Raw genomic sequence first — 17,494 nt, 5'->3', positions numbered from 1 at the left:
CCACATCCTTGAACATGACCCCCATTTACAGAGATAACAGCGTGAGACTTCCTTACCTAAGGATTTGAAGACATCAGGGCTGGCATACTTCCCATCAAAGTACACGGTATTGTTCTGAGAGTCAAAGGCACGGCACATCCTGATAAACACCACCTCCAGAGAGCCTGCGCAGGGAAGAATTGCTTAGCATTATTTCACCGATCTTAATTCCTTTCTGAGGTGATAATACAGAGGCCTTCCTGAGAGGGCACAGTGGCCGAGTGCAGGGCACCTAGTGTTATCAGTCACAGCAGGCCTCTGTCCAAGGGGCAGAAGACTGGCTCACATCTCAGCGTAAAGCTTTAGAGCAGCTTGGGAAACATTATTCAGATTTATTTAAACAATCACCATAGGAATGACTCTTTGAGCTCATAAATGTCTTCCCAACAGCTCTGCATTAGAGCCTGAAGGTGATGGTAAGATTTGGGATGCAAATATTCCCAAGCATAACCTTCCTCCTAGAGGAATAAGAAAATGGAGGGAATGCTTCCTGAACATCTTTTAAAAAAATACATATATATATATATATACACACACACACACACACACACACAAATAGCTTGATATGCATGGGTGTTTTGGTTCCATGTATATACGTGTACCATGTACATGCCTGGTATCTGTGGAGGTCAGAAGATATTAGATTCCTTGGAATTGTAGTTATGGATGGTGGTGAGCCTCCATGTGAGTACTGGGAATTGAACCTAGGTCCTCTGCAAGAGCAGCCAGTGCTCTTAACCACTGAGCCGTCTCTCCAGTCCCGCTGAACATATCTTTAAAATGTTTTTATAAAAAGGGTTCAGTTTCTGCGAAGCAAACCCTGAGCTATTGTCACTGAGAAAACGGCTTCAACACCTCCCTTAGCAAGCGTTTCTTTAACAAGCGGGTGAAAACAGCTGGAAGCGACATCAGGATTCACTTGCAGAGCACATACCTGCTTTTAGAAGCACAATTTGATCATTTTGACACAGCTCCATAAATCCATCAATGCGTTTGGCAAACTCCACCACATACTGGATAGCTTCTGTAATCTTGATGGCACACAGCTGCCACATCACCTCTCTCTGCTGTGAAAGAGGGAGGCGCATTAACATAAGACTAGCTGGGAACCCTAGTGCAGCTAGCTTCGCGCTTCCTAGTTTGTAAAAAGCTTTCTTTGGAAATGGGTTAAAAAAAGATTATAGGATTAAAAAAATAGTCTCTGTTATTTAGGTTACGAAAGCCTGCTTCTGCATCCTTTCTGCCTCCCAAGATCCCTTGCTTACTGTTTGAAGGCAATTGAATGGGGGTGGTGAAGTTGGGGGTTAGAAAGTCAGGCGTATTTTGAACATATGGGCCAACAGCTAAATACAAGTCAGGAAGGCAGTCTACATGACTGTTGGACCTGTGCGCTCCACAGTACGTGGAGGATCTGTTTTTTTTTTTTTTAAGCAGTTCATTTATTTTAGGGAGTTCACCCATACTTTACTGGGTGTGGAGGGAAGGAAAAGGGTGTCAAGTACATTTTATTTTGTCTGTACCTGCCGAGCTAGATGTTTGATAACATCTTTGTTTCATACATTTATATGATTTGTATAATTGTATAATTGTCTCCTACTCAGAAATGACATCAAAACTCTTGAGGCTTCCCAGCCAATAGGCATAAGTGGAGCTGAGGCGGAAGCCCTATTTCACAAGGCTTGCTGGCTCTCCTTTGAGGCGTGGGTGCTGGGGGTGGCTGTGTACTCAGAGGCAGCCCAAGTGAGCTAGCTGTTGCTCTTCCCACCCTCCCACTCAGCACAGTGCCCTGGAGTGTCTGCTTTGCTCATCTGCTCTCCCGCTACACCGTGGGCTTTAAAGTTGCTTCTAACAGTAATGGGGAACAAACCCTGGAGTTGAGTTGCATGGGGGACATGGTCCTGATGCTCTCAATGTGCAGCCATAGGCAAGGTATGATGGTTTTCTCCTCAGTGCCAGTGAAGGGGAGGATATACCACCATCATCTCCGTGGTCCTTTCCCAGCCCGACTTTCTACCATCACTGGCAAGAGCCACCACATCTCTTCCCAGAGGCAAAATGGATAATTACCATTACCTTACCTTCAGCTTCCCCGTCCACTTTAGTGGCCGTTGGCCAGTGTCATAGAGATAAAAGCATATAGGGTCACCACCTGGCAGGCTCATCTTTGGTCCTGAACAGTTACAGCCTCATTATTCTCCTTTTTAAATTTTTATTTAAAAAAAATTGTGTGTGTGTGTGTGTGTGTGTGTGTGTGTGCACGCACACTTGTGTGCTCGCACACGATGAAGTTGGAGTTAACAGGTGAGCTACCTAATGTGGGTCTTGGGAATCCAATCCAGATCTTCTGGAAGAGTAGCAAGTGCCGTTAGCCACTGAACCATCTCTCCAGCATCCCAAGCCCTGCCCTTGTCCACAATCCCTAACCAACTCCGTGCTAACCTAGAAGCACACAGCATGGCGCTGACTATTTTCACCAGTTCTTAGACCTCAAAATGTTCTGTGGCGTCAGGATAAATCCTGGCTCATGGAGACTAGCTTTTGGAAGCTGCCTGATGTAGTCTCCCGCTGGCAGACAGAGGGACTTATAAAACACAATGTGTTCCAGCCGAACTGTCATCCACTAGCATCTGAGCCTGGGATCAGCAAGGGTCCTTAAGCAGAGATTAGGGATTTGGTGCAAGGCAGTCTGCTTTCGGGCTGTTTGCACTCTCGAATGAGTGCTTTCCTCGAAGCCCCTTCTCAGTGTTGCCTCAAAGGGAAGAGAAACTCCTCCCACTCTACCTTGTTCTGGTAGTTCTCAATTTCCTCCTGCAGGAAGGTCTGCCATGTTATCTGCTGGAGTTCTTCCCGCAAGTACTGGCAGGTTTCCAGGTGGGATTTGGATATGTTCTGCGCAAGGTGTTCTGGGGAGAAAATGAGAGGTCACAACCATGAACAGGAACCAGTAACTCATGTCATTTGCCTTAAGAAGGAACTCCTGTAAAGCAGTGTGCCGACAAGTTTTGTTCCTTTGTAAGCAACCTGGAGCTCTTCTGTATTTGGACCCAGCGGGACGGAGGAGGAAGGCTTTGCAAAGCCAACACTGACCCCGTGAAGTCTCTTGGAATCAGAGACCTTGATGACCTTGACCTTGTCATAGGCTTTCTACCAGTATCTGGAGATGAACAGAGATTGATTGCCATAGGTAGGGAGGAAAATGATTGACAGTTGCTTCCTGACATTTTATGACAGCCTAACAAAAGTGGCTCTTGAAAAGCCAGGATATTATGTAAGTGTGTATGCTTATATGTTAAACTTTTATTTTTGCATGTGTGCACATGTTTTGAGTGTCTTCCTTAATTGCTCTCCTCACTCTCTTCCTTCCCAGTGCTGTGCTCAGGGATGGAACTCAGGTCTTCATGCCAAAATGGCAAGCACTTTATTGACTGAACATGTCCCCAGCTTTAATGGTGACAACTGGCCATTACCTTTGATTTTCTAGCAAACATCGGGACAAGCATTGCTGAGGCACACCAACAGATTATGTGTTAGTTTGATGACAAGAGAGACTCTGGACTGAGACTGTCTGGGTCCACATCTTTGCCTTGCTACTTCTGGGATGTGTGGCAAGTTATTTTAGCCTCCCTGTAGTTTGCTTTCCTCCTTGGTAAAATGAGGAAAACAGCACTTGTGAGAATGGACTGAATCACAGTTAGAACAAGGAGCACCACACACTGATGCTGTGTAGTTGTTGTATTCTGTGTGGTGCTTGGTATCTTGGGACCTAGAAAGACTGGAACAGGAGGACCAGGCAGACAGTTGCTAAAATCTAGATAGGAGAGATGGTGTGTGAAACAGACAGCAATCAATGTTAGGGGAATAAAAGATGACTCAAATGTTTAAAAAACTGGATATGATAGTACATGTCTGTAACTTGAATTTTGGGGTGGAGGCAGGAGTATGGCCATATATTTGAGGCTAGCCTGCTCTACATAGAAGGTTCTAGGCTAGCATGTCTACATAGCAAGGCCCAGCCCAGAAAAATGAATTGGAAAGAATTGACAGGAGCTTATGAACATCAAATACTGAGAGATAACCACATTCCCAGGATCTTAAGTCCAGGGCAGGTAAGGCACTGAGGATGACAAAGAATGGAAGGCCGGTGACAACAGAGCCTGTTTGCTTACAAACATGCTGTGGCAGCCTTTAGACAGGAGACGTGTTTGTGTGAAAACAGCAAGTGCACCTAAATGCAATCCGAAACCAGAGTCTCCTTGGAGACGAAAATATAATAAACCCTAACAGCCCTGTCTGGCAACACACAGGTACCAGAGCAGCCTGGATAAGTACTACTAAAAAAATCAAATATAAACAAAGAAAGCACTTCAAGGAGGCAGACCTGAGGAGAAGCAGAGAAGCCAGCTCATTAAAAGAATGGGTGTTGGAAAGCCGAAAATTAATGCTCAGATAAAAAGCTCTTGCTATGGACGACAGTGTCTAGACCATAAACCAAGATGAACATATTTTTTAAAGCGAGGCTCAGGAGGTCCTACAGGGCTCACACTCCACTTTCCCTTATATCTTTCCAGCTATTATGGTCAACACTTGTTTCAGGCAGCCTTAACAAATGCTGCTGAGAACCGGGTATGCCTGTAATCCTTGGGAGGCTAAGACAGAAAGATTGCCATGAGTTCAAGCCCATGTCTCAAATTTTATCCAGGGCTGAGGACATGGCTCAGAGGCAGAGTGCTTGCTTGTCAAGCTCACAACCCTATGTTTGATCCCCAGCATTTGCAAAATGGTTCATGGACACCTAAACCTAGGTGGGACTTTCACAACAGCCAATAGGAAGAGACAACGACTAATGCAGTACACACAGTGGGCCAGCAGGGGGCAGCAGCTACATTCCAACCAACTGTTCAGGCACGGTTTCTGATGCCAGTTCATAAAATATATATGACAAGGCTAATATTTTTAAGACCCATCACAATTTCTAAATGTCCCTTTCAGCAAAGGAGAGTTTAACGAGATCACATAAAATCTAAGACGTCAGTGTGGCTCTCAGACCAGGTAGGGGACAGTGAGGTCTGTTTAACCTCGGAGTTAGGAGACAAGCTTTCTGGGCCAAGCTCATCAGGTGAGTTATTTTCCTTGCTTTGTGACACAAGTGAACCACCGCAGCACTGTGAGGCTGCCTGGTGCGCTCCACCCACTGCCCTTGGGTAGCACGTGGATATGGATAGCTATGGATGCAGCCCAAAGCAAAGTGGTAGGCTTACTTCAAAACAAAACATAACGGCAAGAAAATCTCCATTTTTAACCTGTGTTAGGTTGTGTGCGTTACGACATCTAAACTTCTCACAGGGAAGTCCTGACTGCCGAGACTTTTCTCTCAGACTTTCAGGGTTGGATAGAACTCTAGACATCATCTGGGCTGATTTTTTTATAGATACATCAATAATTAAAATTTACACAGCACTTGCTGTGGGCAGTCCCAAAGGGGTTACAACCTTTTAAAATATATTTGTGTGTATATGTACATATATATACATACATACACACACATATATATGCAGACATATATTATATATACATATTATATATATATGCAGAAGATGGAGGAAGGTGACAGTACTGTCCTCATTTCTTTGGCTAGGCACCTGAGCCACTGTGGTTAAGTAACTTTCCCAGAGTGTTACAGTTGTTCAGGGGCAGAGCTCTGATGCAGACATCATCTGGCTTAAGAGTTTGTGCTAACCTTTATACACATGTGAATACACAGGATGGATAGTTGCTGCTTGTGGCCCATGTGGCTCAGCGTGGGTTGTGCAACCAACAGTAAAGCTGGGACCACAACCCACATAAGCTGACTTCTTGTCTCCCTGTATCTACTTCGTCAGCCACCTCTTGCAACAAGGCACTAACAGTTACTGTAGCAAACCCAGTTATCACTTTTCATAAAACAAACCTTGGTTGGTTATCTGGAATGTATGATTCAGGCACTAATTGAATGCCAAGGGTAAGATTTCCTAGCCAAGGATGAAGGCCCGTTCTGCTCAAAATACCATAGGTATAATTCTTGAAAGACGGGGCTGGCTAGTAGGCAGTGTAATTTGTTTAAATTCTGATGACAAAATTTAGCCTACGAGGAGGTCAGGAGTTTTTGTTAGAAAGGATCACAGGCTGTGAGGTTTCCTTCACAGCCTATGAGGTAGCTTTGAAGAGAGGTCATCCAGTCTTTGCCATTTTTATGCCACGTTTAACTCCCTTGAACTACCCTGCCATACAGATGTGAGAGGAAATATCCTCTCTGGGAGAATTCTAATTTGGTTTTGAGTTTGGTTCTATTTGAGTCCATTCATCCTGGAAAATGTTATAACCCATGACTCGCAGACACACCGGGAGGTGACCAGTGTAGGTCTGTCTGTCCAGAGACTTGAAGGCACCAGCTCAGCCTTTTTTAGCTCCATTCAGGTATTTGTGCACTTTTAGCCAAAATACCACATGCACAGGTAACACTTTGATTTTGGTCCTTTGGATCTGTTTCGGTTGAATATCTGGCAGGCAAACAGGCAGGTTCACTGTCCCTGTGGTGGAGGGGCAGCAGGCCTGGGGTGAGTCGGGTCACGTTGTGTGGGAACTGACTTTCAATCAAACCCTTTTATTCATTTTGAAAATTTTAATTTTCATTACAGTTTTGCTACAGCCGACCAAGATTCAATGACCAAAAAAAAAAAAAAAAAAAAAGTTTTTTGTTCTAGTTTAGGGGAAAGAAATTTAAAAAAAAAAAAGAAACCTACCTCTGCTCAGCATGACTTCTAGTTCAGAGGTGTCTCTGCTAATCAAAAGAGCGGCGGTGCACCTCTGGTTCTGCGCAGTGGTTAAAGGGAGCCTGAACATGCCCAGCTCCCGGGGATTTAAATTTAGATCCATAAAGAGATGCTTGTGTAAAAACTGTAAAGAACGTTCAAGTTGTTCTATTTGGAGATTTCTGACTGGAAATATAAATTTTTCACTTAAAAGGGACGTTTTATGGGGTACAGAGGTGGAGGCGGCGTCTAAAGAACACGGCCTTTATGGCTGCGAGTGAGGGTTTCTGTGCTCAAGTCAGACCTGCTGGTTCTTTACCGCCCCAGGTCCTTGTCGTAGTTCACTGGGCTCGGCAGCAGCTAATTGAAATACCCCAAAGGACTGCAATAACCCCAGGTGCAGAAGCACCAGGAACAGCAGATCATTCGAAAACGGTAAAGGCTCCAATCAAAGCTTTTCTAATAATAGCCTTGTGTTTAAAAAAAATTGATTAAATATAGCAGAGGGTGTTAGCATAACACGCACGAAGGGAAGATTTCCACTGTCTGTGCCATCGGTGTTTCTGGGTCATCACCTCCCAAGAAGCAAACAATAACTTTGTGTTATCTTGACAAAGTGAGCCCTGTATGAAATCTTATCAGTTTAGTCACCAGTGACCATCTTCAAAACATTTTGGCAAGTTCAGAGGTAAGTTACCTCAGGCATTTATGTTCCCACCAGTGCAGCAAAGCTTGGTTACCCAAGGGCCCACCAGATGGTCATCCCCCAACTGGTAGCAGTTGGTTACTGGAGTTCACAGATATTGGTCCATTGTGACTTAAAAAAAATTAAGTCTCGACAGGCGGTGGTGGCGCATGCCTTTAATCCAGCACTCGGGAGGCAGAGACAGGCGGATCTCTGTGAGTTCGAGGCCGGGCTGGACCGACAGCCTCCAAAACACTACAGAGAAACCCTGTCTCATAAAACCCCCCCCAAAAAAATTAAGTCTCCAAAAAAGAGCTGATAAGCCAGTTTTTATTGTAAGTGTTCAAGTTGAGCACGGAGACTGTAGTAGAGAGAATGGTCAGCAGACACAAGGCATAGTTGGAATCATAAGCGCGAACTGGGGTGTGCTGCTCCAGAGTAGGGTGGCTCAGATAACGGTCATGTGGATTTCCCTTTGAAAAAGTTCGAAAAGAGCATTCTCAATGCTCACTGTAAATCAGTGCTAAGTGTCCCAAGTGACAGTGCAAATGCCCTTAGTTGATTATTATACCATGTGTCCATGTATTGAAATGTCACACTGTCATTCATAGTTGTTATATGGCAATTAAAACTGTAAAATTTTTAGCAACCGATTTAAAATCACAAAGCTATACCTATGGCTCAGATTTGGTTAGTGGACTTTGTGCATGTGTACGACCTTAGGCATAAAGCAACACCTGCAGTCTAAGTGAACAGCTGGTCTGTCTGAGCAGCCTTCCCTTGTGCTCACGTGCTCTGTGGGATACAGGCTGCTTACATACAGCCTGTCTAGTTCCTGAGCAATGCATTTACTGCAAACACCACAGCAACAATCAAACAGCAAGGCTGGCAGCAAAGGTGGAGGGGAAACCCCATCCATCAGAAGACAGTCCCTTGTACCCCTTTACTTCACAGGCAGGCCCAGAACAAGCCAGAGACAGCATGCACACCCGCTATTACCTAGTTCTGCCATGGATACGGTTGGGGAAGTCTCTCCGTTGGTAAAGGAGCAGTAGGGGAAGAAGCCAGATGCTGGTGTGTAGTCACATATGGGTTCAGGTTTGATCCCATTGATGTCCAGTCCCGACTGGTCCGGAGAGGGCTGGATGTCCAGGTAGAAGCTGCTGACGGCAGAGTCGGCCTTGCTGCCCTCAGGGGTGTGCCCATCCATGTAGGTGCTGAGGTCATCGTGCAGTTCCGTCAGCCCATTGGCTGAGATGTTGTAGGTGGGCGTCAGCGGCTCAGCCTCCCCAGGCTGTTGCTGGTGGTCTCGCTGTTGCTGCTGCATCCGGTGTTTCTGCACCTCGGCATATAAGCTGTCTCTCTGCTTCTTGGACATCCGGCCAAACTTGACAGCTGGAAGAGAGAAAGCAAAGTACACCTTGAACCAGGCAGTGTTACCCTTTCCCAAGCTTCCAGGCTTCCAGAAAATTTCAGAGCACATCAACACAAAAGCAGGTGGCCCACAAGCAAGAACAGGTTCCCTCATGTGCCCCCAACATACACCCCAGGTAACCTTCCCATTGATTTCTGCAGTCTTATCCCTTTAGACTCACTGAAGATATAATGTTTTGTTTCGTTCCCCGGCCCCTGTTTTGAGACAGAGTCTCACTGAGGAGCCCATACTGGCCTTGAACTGCTGATTATCCTGCCTCAGCCTCCTTAGTGTTGGGATTACAGGCACACTCCACCAAGTCTGGTTCTGAGGTATAGTGTAATGGGTTTGTTCATTCTCTACTACATGGTCTGGCCTAGACCTGCCCCTTACTTTGCAGTATTTGGATAGACAGACAGACGGATGCAAAGACTCATGGGACATCTGAGGTAAACGCCTAATCCTTTACTAAGTCCACAAGAGCGGAGTTCTTCATGGTTGACCAGATGGATCTGGAACTTTATGGTGAGGCTGTCTAGAGTTTGCAGACTTGTGTGTCTGAATCTGCCTGATTTATGAGGCATCCTGGCAGTCATGGGCTTATCTTTATTTTACTTTTGGGGACGGGGTCATTTCACTGTGTTACCCAGGTTGGCCCTGAACTCCCAGGTGCAAGGGGCCATTCTTTCTGCCTCCCAAGTACCTAAGGCCCACAGCCCTGGGTATGAACTGGATCCATCATTATGTGATACCTCGCTCTGCAATCATTTAGTGAAAAGAACACCGGAGGGCAAGCCTTGTAAGCTCCCCTGAGAAGGGGCTGTGTCTGCAGCACTTCTCCTCAGGACTGGTCCTCGCATGGAAAGGTGGCAGGGTTGCAGCGGCTTGCCAGTTCACTATCTCAGGCTTTCCTCCTGAAATACTCATCTGGATCACAGGAAATCTTTTCCTGGTTTGAATTCTCCCATGAAGGTTCTTTCCCCTCCCTGCTAGGCCCTCTACACAGGTAGCCTCAGCTGGAGGGACGTGGTTCTCCTAACTGACTGTAGTTAAATTGATTCCTGATTGGGGGGATGAACTCATTTATTCCACCATTGTCAGAGTGACATGAGGGACAGAGGGCAGGGGAGATGAAGATGAAGTTGGGAGCTGCGAGCCTACTTCACTGAGCAGCTGGTGGACTCTTCTCACCAGAGGAGGAGGTCCTGTCCCTTCTACAGAGCGACAGAGTAGAGTAGCAGCAACCTCGGTGCATCCATGGCTCAGATGGGGCTGGATGCCAAGCAGGCATTTAATTTTAAAAAGCTCTGAATATATTTTCTTCCTCACAACAACATATACTGTTTTATGTATATACACAGGAAGCCTTCCTGAAGGCATTTAATTTGGGGAGAGGCAAAGAATATTTTGGAACACCCCCTGGATAAAGCTTGTTCGACTCTGTGTAATTATGCTTTGACTTTTGTTTTAATAAAATGGCAGTTATATCCAGTGAGAGGGTCATAAGAAGGACCAGCACTCAGTTTTAGCTTACAGGCTGATGAGAGGCATAGTCAACTGCCACTTTCACACTGTAGGAAGACAAGCTTAACATGGGTCTGAGACTCCTGTCTCCTATTGGCAAAAGGTTGGCCTTTCTAGTAGTGCAGAGAGACTCGCAGGATATGCAGTGAACATGAATTTGAGCCTGGGTGGCTCCATGGGGGTCCTAAGAGTTTAGCTGGTGGAGGGAAGCACAGGCTGACACTCCACCCAAGGAGATCCCCGGAGACAGACAGCTAGTGTACTTGGAAAAGTCCTTAAAGTGGAGCTGCTGCACTTCCTGCCCAGTTCTCTGCGGAACTGTCTCGGATCCTGGCGTTGGTCTTTTGTGCACTTAAGATAGTTTCAGGAAGATCTGAACTGCTCTGTGATTGGACAGTGGCCCATTTCTGGCCCTGATGCCGTCTCTTACTGAAGAAGGACATTCACCACTGAGCCTTGCTTTGCACTACTTTCACATGTTCGGGAGGCGCACATGTTTGACGTTGGCAGGCGATTCAGATGACCCAGTTACCATAAGAACTATTTCCTGCCAAATGCCAGTGGACTTACCGGCGTTACGCTTACCTAATTTGTCCTAGCTTGGGTTTCCTGCGGGAGGCTCGTTTAACGAAAGCCCTCAGAAGAGACATACCTGTAGTTTCTGAAATGGTGGCAACCTGAAGGTATTCTGACTACTAGACACTTGTCTACCCCCATGAGCTAGTCGGCCGACTCCAGGAGATCAGGGATAAAGGAAGTGCTATGGATTGCAGAAAGCTGCCAGAGGGATCTGGGAAGGCTGAGAGGGTGTCCCCTGATGGAGCAGTGCCCCTGTTTCAGGAGTACTTGCTTGCCCGGCCTCAGGCGTTGGCCCACTCCAGCGCGAGAGGCTCACCGTCACGAGACATCCCCACGGCAAGGCATTTCTGCAGTCGACAGTGCTGGCAGCGGTTTCTGCTGGTTCGGTCGATCAAACAGTTCTTCTGACGGGGACAGGAGTAGGTGGCATTGCTCTGCTGACTTCTCCTGAAAAAGCCCTGTGATTCAGTTATAAATACGGAACAGGTTAGTGTCCGTTCCAGCGGTGATACCAAAGGCCGTGGACTAAGCACTGAGCACCACTCAATTAATATTTAATGGAGGGCTAAGCTTGGAGCAGAATTGTCCAGGAGATCATTAATGAAATTAAAGTCACTTCTTTTTCCATGAGTAAAATTAACCCCCAGAGCCTAATCCTCTATCCCTTACACATGCAAAACTTCCTTTAACTTCCACCCAGTTGACTGTGTAAATGACACATGATCTGGCTGATCAAACAAAGCAGCGTGCTTGCTGGAATGGCACCAAAGGATTTGCCTGTAACCTGTATCTCTAAAACACCCTTTTTAAGTGCACGTATAGAGGCGTGCGCACAAGCGTGTGTGCTGTGGAGGACAGAGGAGGGCATCAGGCGTCCTCACTCTCTACCTTGTTCGTTGACACAGGGTCTCACTGTACCTGGGAATAGACTGTCATTCAAGCCCCGATGCTCCTCCCATCTCTGTCTCCCACAGTGCCGGGGTGTCAGGTGCCCATGGTTGTGCCTGGCTGTGTGTGGGTGCTGGGGACTCAATTTAGGTCCCCACGCTTGTGCAGCAAGCGCTCTAACCCACGAAGTCACCTATCTCTCCAGCCTCTGAAGCACCTTTTGGTAAAATAAACATGTCTCCAGGCTGTCCACAGTTAAGGGAAACATGGTTACACTCAGCTTGTTGCAGTCTGGGTGTGCCGTGGTATGCTGTGGCGTTTTCTCTCTGCTCCTCAAGTCTGTGACTGTTTAGACATCTCTCACTCCCTAAGTCTGAACCTGTTGGTGCAGGTTAGATAGCACTTGGACAGACTACTTTAAAGATCAGTTGCACTGGGAATTCTCCATCCTAAATGGTTGAGAATCAGCAGTTTAGAATCATGGCCTTTAGGCTTTGACAGGTCTGGCGTGCTAATCATTAGCTTTCTCATTTGTGTTGAATGCTGTGTTGGAAATGAGAGGGTATGCAAAGACACGAGGGAGCTACTGACCCCGAGGATGCACTTTTGCTTGCGTATTTATTAGCTCCCAGATTTTCAGTATCGGGCTGAAATGTGCAAGCTTTTCTTTAGTGATTATTAGCAGGAACCCACAAGCTCCCCACAGGTGCAGTATTTTCACTGTCACTTACTTGAAAATGTGTTCTAATCTGCCACAGATTTCTTATGCAACACACGCGCTACTTAGAAGCATATTTCTTCACTTCCAAATACATAGAGGCACTGAGGACAAATGTATACACACACATATAGGCATGTACGTATATATCTATATATAGATATCCATACACACAGAGACATATATTTTTTTCAATGGCATTGCAAGCTGGGCAAAAGAAAAGCACCCAAAAGAAAAGTAAGGTAAGGCATTGTTGTTGTGAAGCAGGGCCACAAAGGGTATAAGAGAAAGAATGGTCATTTTCAGAGCTTTCTTTAATGATAAAGACAGATGACTCCAACCAAGGGGACATTGGCAGGGTGGGGAGTAAAGGGAGGATGGTCAACGTAATGTCAAAGTAGTGATTAATGCTTCAGCCAACAGATTTTTCCAGAAGCCAATATGTCTACTGTATTAGGATTGTTATGGATAGAAACAAAATGTGCTTGTCCTGTAAGTCAGGAATCTTTTTTTTTTTTTTTTTGTTCAAGACAGGGTTCTTTTGTATTGCTTCAGAGCCTGTCCTGGAACTCACTCTGTAGACCAGCCTGGCCTCACAGAGATCCTCCTGCGCCTCCTGAGTGCTGGGATTAAAGGCGTGTGCCACCAACACTGGGCAAGCAGGAATCTTTTAAGGAATAAGCATTAAAGGAACAACAGAAAAATGGTACAAAGATTCATCCAGAAGAAAGCTCTTGAGAGCACTAGATTCCCAAAGTGACTGACGACTTCTAGTACACACTCACCCAATGGAGTTGGGCAGCCACTGAAAGATCATGTTTCAGATATATTATTAATATAGAAAGGTGATAAAATGGGCTAAAGAACTGAGCCCAGGGCAATCCAGTTTGCAAGTGAGAGGGCATCATATTTGATGAAGAAGAAATAGAGGAAAATTATACCTCCAAACGAAAAGGATTTCTGGTTTTGTCTATTAGGCCCATGAGACACTCTGTCTTTCTCTTTGCTTTCTGATTATTTCTCTATAGGTGGCAGGCATATGAGACATTCAGAATCCACTGCCATGGGTCTCATGTGCTGCTTTGGTGATGACTGGGGTCTGTGTGAGCCAGGTCATAGAAGCTAGATGCATGTGAGCTCAGCTCTTTTAACCTGCCTTGTAGCAAGGACAGTTCTTTTGGAAAGCAGTCTCTTGCCAAAATATTTAAAGTCCTGCGTGTGTATGTGCATGTGTGTGTGGTCTTTGGTAAAAAGGGAATGAGACAAAAGGTTTCTTAGAATTTACTGGAAAGAAATCAAGAAAAAATATTTTAAAACATACCAAGAAGTCACCTACATGGGTGTTCATTTCAGTCTGTGTCTGAGTTGAGTGTTTATCGATTTCCTGAGACACAGCCACTGATCACCCCCTCTGTTTCTTTTCACGGGAATCTTAAAAAGGGTTTTTATTTCATTTGTGTGAAGGATAAAGGTACTGAAGCCTCTCGAGATGGGGTGACTTGCTTAAAATCCCACCTCCAGCATGACAGGAAACAGGTCAAGGATTCTTGTCCCTTTTGTTTCCCCACTTGCACAATTTGTCAAAAGAACCTCCCCGCAAACCACTCTCACAGAGGCCCACCAAGTGTCCAAAGTCAAGGCATGTACCGGTAAAGTAGCAGGACCCATCCCATGGACTCTGAAGTTAACATTTTCCTTTAGATTTGTTCCTTCAGTTGGCCCAGGCTGCCACTGCCCAGGCATCTTATCAAATCATGGTCTACACCTGCAGCTGAGGTGGGGTAGGAGTCACACGAGGAATCCACCTCTGAAACCCATCATCCCTTCCCTTTCTGCCCAGAAGTAGCATGTCTCCTGTTCATCTCCCCTACCTCACGCATATGGTGATCACTTGGGCCCATTCATAGAGTGGATGGCAATGATACTCCAGGCAAGGTCTCAGAGTCACCCTCATTGAGGACATCTGAGGAAATCGGACCATGAATTGCAAGGACAGTAGTCGATGTATCTAGGGTTGGAGGAGTGGAACCGATCCTGGAGCTCACGACTGCCTTTCAAGCTGTCTGCTCATTGTGGCAGTTGTGAAGGTATAAGCAGGCCAGCCAGCACACACACCTTCCATTTACTCTTACCTCCCGTTTACTCTTGGTTGAGTTCATCAAACACGCCTGCTCAGCGGCTGGGACAGGACAGAGCTGAGAACCAGGAAGAGGCCATTCTCTTTCCCATCCTCAAGAACACATATCCTCTTCCCTTAGGGAGGGATCCAGTGCAGCTTTCTAGGGAGAGGCTGAGGAGGCTGCCCTGACTCGGCCAAACTGAACTTCACAGTTTCAGAAAGAGTGAGGCCTTGCCCTTCTCCTGTGTGTGTTGCTCATTGGGATTTTTGTTTCTTGTTTTTTGAGACTGGGTCTCTCATTGGAACCTAGCCCAGGATGGCTGATCATCAGCCCTGAGTACCTGTCCCCCCCCCCCCCCAGTCTCCATGGGGATTTCAAGTGCATGCATACAATCACACCTGGCTTTTAACATGGGATTGAACTCAGATCTTCGTGTTTACATGGCAAATGCTTCACCAAGCTATCTCCTTAGCCCTTGCCTTCTTTAAAAAACAAAAACAAAACCACTTCAGTATTCCTTAGGGGATTTTTTTTTCTTTCTTTTTATTTTCCAAGACAGGGCTTCTCTGTGTAGCTTTGTAGAACAGGCTGGCCTTGAACTCACAGAGATCCACCTGCCTCTGCCTCCGTAGTGATGGGATTAAAGGCTTGTGCCAGCACAGCCCAGCTCCTTGGGGGATTTCTAAGTAGTTTAAATGTTTAGGGAGTAATAGAGGTAAAATAAGTAAAGCTTTAGAATACATAGCAGAGAGAATTAGAAGTGAGAAGGAAACAGCAAAAAGCTTAGTAGGTTCCTCCTTTGTTAAAGCGGAAGTAACAGGCTTCTGAGTGAGAAACAGGATTTTGTCTGCTCGGAGACATCCTCAGGAAGGTCCCTCAGAGATGTGAGTTCCTGACACTGAGCAATCTGTAGCAACGCTTTGAGGGAATGTGCCCCACAAAGCCAGTACTCAAGTCAAGGCTTGGCAAAAAAGACATTAACTACATCATTGTTCAATTTTACTAGTACCAAAAGGCATGTCAGAACCAGAGAAGTTCCATTCTAGACGTGGTGGGCTTGAGTGAAGTCACCATTATCTATCTACCTATGGTACGAGATACTTCAATTGTAATCGGATGTTTCTTTGGGCCACCTGCTCACAAATAAAGATAAGGAGGCTTATTAATTATGAAAGCTTGGCCTTAGCTTAGATTTGTTTTTAACTAGTTCTTACAACTTTAATTAACCCATTTTTATTAATCTATGTTCTGTCACATACTGCCCATCCTGCTTCCTCCGTGTCTCCTTGCACACCAAGACGCATCTCCAACTTCGTATCTCTCTTCCCAGAAGTCCTGCCTATATCTCTGGCCCATCTATTGGCTGTTCAGCTCTTTGTTAAGCCAATCACAGCAATATATCTTCACAGTGTCCAACTACCTCACAACATTGGCTTGTGGCACACTACCACCACCTAGTGGTTATATGCTGCTATGCAGCCCTTCAAAATATAACACCAATAGGCCCTCAACACCCATGCAGGTTTTTAACAATGCACCATAGATCTTTAGGGATACAATTCATGCAAACACATGAGTTTGAGCAATATGAATAGTTACACCCATAACTTCTTACTAACATGACTACCTAAACATGAGCTGAATGACGAGAACAATAAGACACCCTAGAAAGCCAAAGAGGCTTCAACTCTACAAAAGAACTATAGGCAACCAAAGAATGCTGAGAAGAGAATGATATTCCCCAGGGACAAGCACAATTGGTCATCCAGTACTAAATGGATAGCCCTGGAACACACACATACAAGTAACATACAGATTGAACAGGTTGTATTTGGGGGGGGGAGAGACAGAGAGAGAGAGAGAGAGAGAGAGAGAGAGAGAGAGAGAGAGAGAGAGAGAGAGACAGAGAGAGACAGAGAGAGACAGAGAGAGACAGAGAGAGAGAGAGAGAGAGAGAGAGAGAGAGAGAGAGAGAGAGAGAGAGAGAGAGAGAGAGAAACAACAAATTATGAAAAAAGAGGCCATGAATGTGAAACAATAAGGAAGAGTATATGGGGTGGTCTGCACATGTATGTGAGTGAACATCCTTGGTGTGAATTGCATACTTGGATGTAGTGTCTTGGAGGGCATCTGATCCCCTGGAACTGGAGTTTACAGGGGGTTCTAAGCCACTTGACATGGATGGAAACTGAACTCTGGTTCTCCAGGTTGCTCTAAACTGCTGAGCCCTCTCCAGCCTGCCCCCATGTTGCCTTGTATTTTTTGTTTGTTTTTCGAGACAGGGTTTCTCTGTGTTGCTTTGGAGGCTGTCCTGAAACTCATTCTGTAGACCAGGCTGGCCTTGAACTCACAGAGATCCGCCAGCCTCTGCCTCCCACTGTTGCCTTATATTTAAAGTACTTTTTTTAAAAGTTTTATCTATGATACCTGCTTACTATTTTTTGAATGTGTCTATTCCTTGGAACTTTTCAGAAGACAATATGGTTTTATATACTGAATTTGACCATTGGGTGGGAGATTTTCCTCTACTCCCTGGCTTAGGCCTGGGGCCATGGTGTTCAGGAGAAAGCTCATATCTAGACTCAAAAGCTGAATATCAGGAAGTTCATTCAATCCAGTGATTAAGCCTAACCATCATGAACAAGCATTTATTAGTATGTGTGCTGTCGAGTATATTGGAAGGGGGGCAAAAGTTGGAGATACTGAAGCACTGGTTATTTCTTCCTGACCCTCCAGCAA

The 17,494-nt window shown here is 45.6% G+C and overlaps 1 protein-coding gene across 4 annotated transcripts in view; it reads right to left on the bottom strand.

The window, feature by feature from the left end:
* Positions 1-17,494, bottom strand: part of Rora (RAR related orphan receptor A) — a 713,188-nt gene that overhangs the window by 14,587 nt on the left and 681,107 nt on the right. For 3 of the 4 annotated variants that reach the window (XM_013117427.3, XM_040739983.1, XM_005075486.4), the window contains 5 exons: positions 11,346-11,487; positions 8,512-8,907; positions 2,821-2,942; positions 974-1,106; positions 57-164 (listed from right to left, as the gene is read on the bottom strand). In XM_013117427.3, the coding sequence (XP_012972881.2) occupies positions 57-164; positions 974-1,106; positions 2,821-2,942; positions 8,512-8,907; positions 11,346-11,487 (901 nt within the window). The remainder of the gene's footprint in view (positions 1-56; positions 165-973; positions 1,107-2,820; positions 2,943-8,511; positions 8,908-11,345; positions 11,488-17,494) is intronic. The other variant, XM_040739982.1, reaches the window with a different exon arrangement.

Source organism: Mesocricetus auratus, unplaced genomic scaffold (genome assembly GCF_017639785.1).
Source record: "Mesocricetus auratus isolate SY011 unplaced genomic scaffold, BCM_Maur_2.0 Super-Scaffold_100691, whole genome shotgun sequence".
In the NCBI taxonomy this organism is placed as follows: domain Eukaryota; kingdom Metazoa; phylum Chordata; class Mammalia; order Rodentia; family Cricetidae; genus Mesocricetus; species Mesocricetus auratus.
This window is presented reverse-complemented; position numbering and strand designations above follow the sequence as displayed.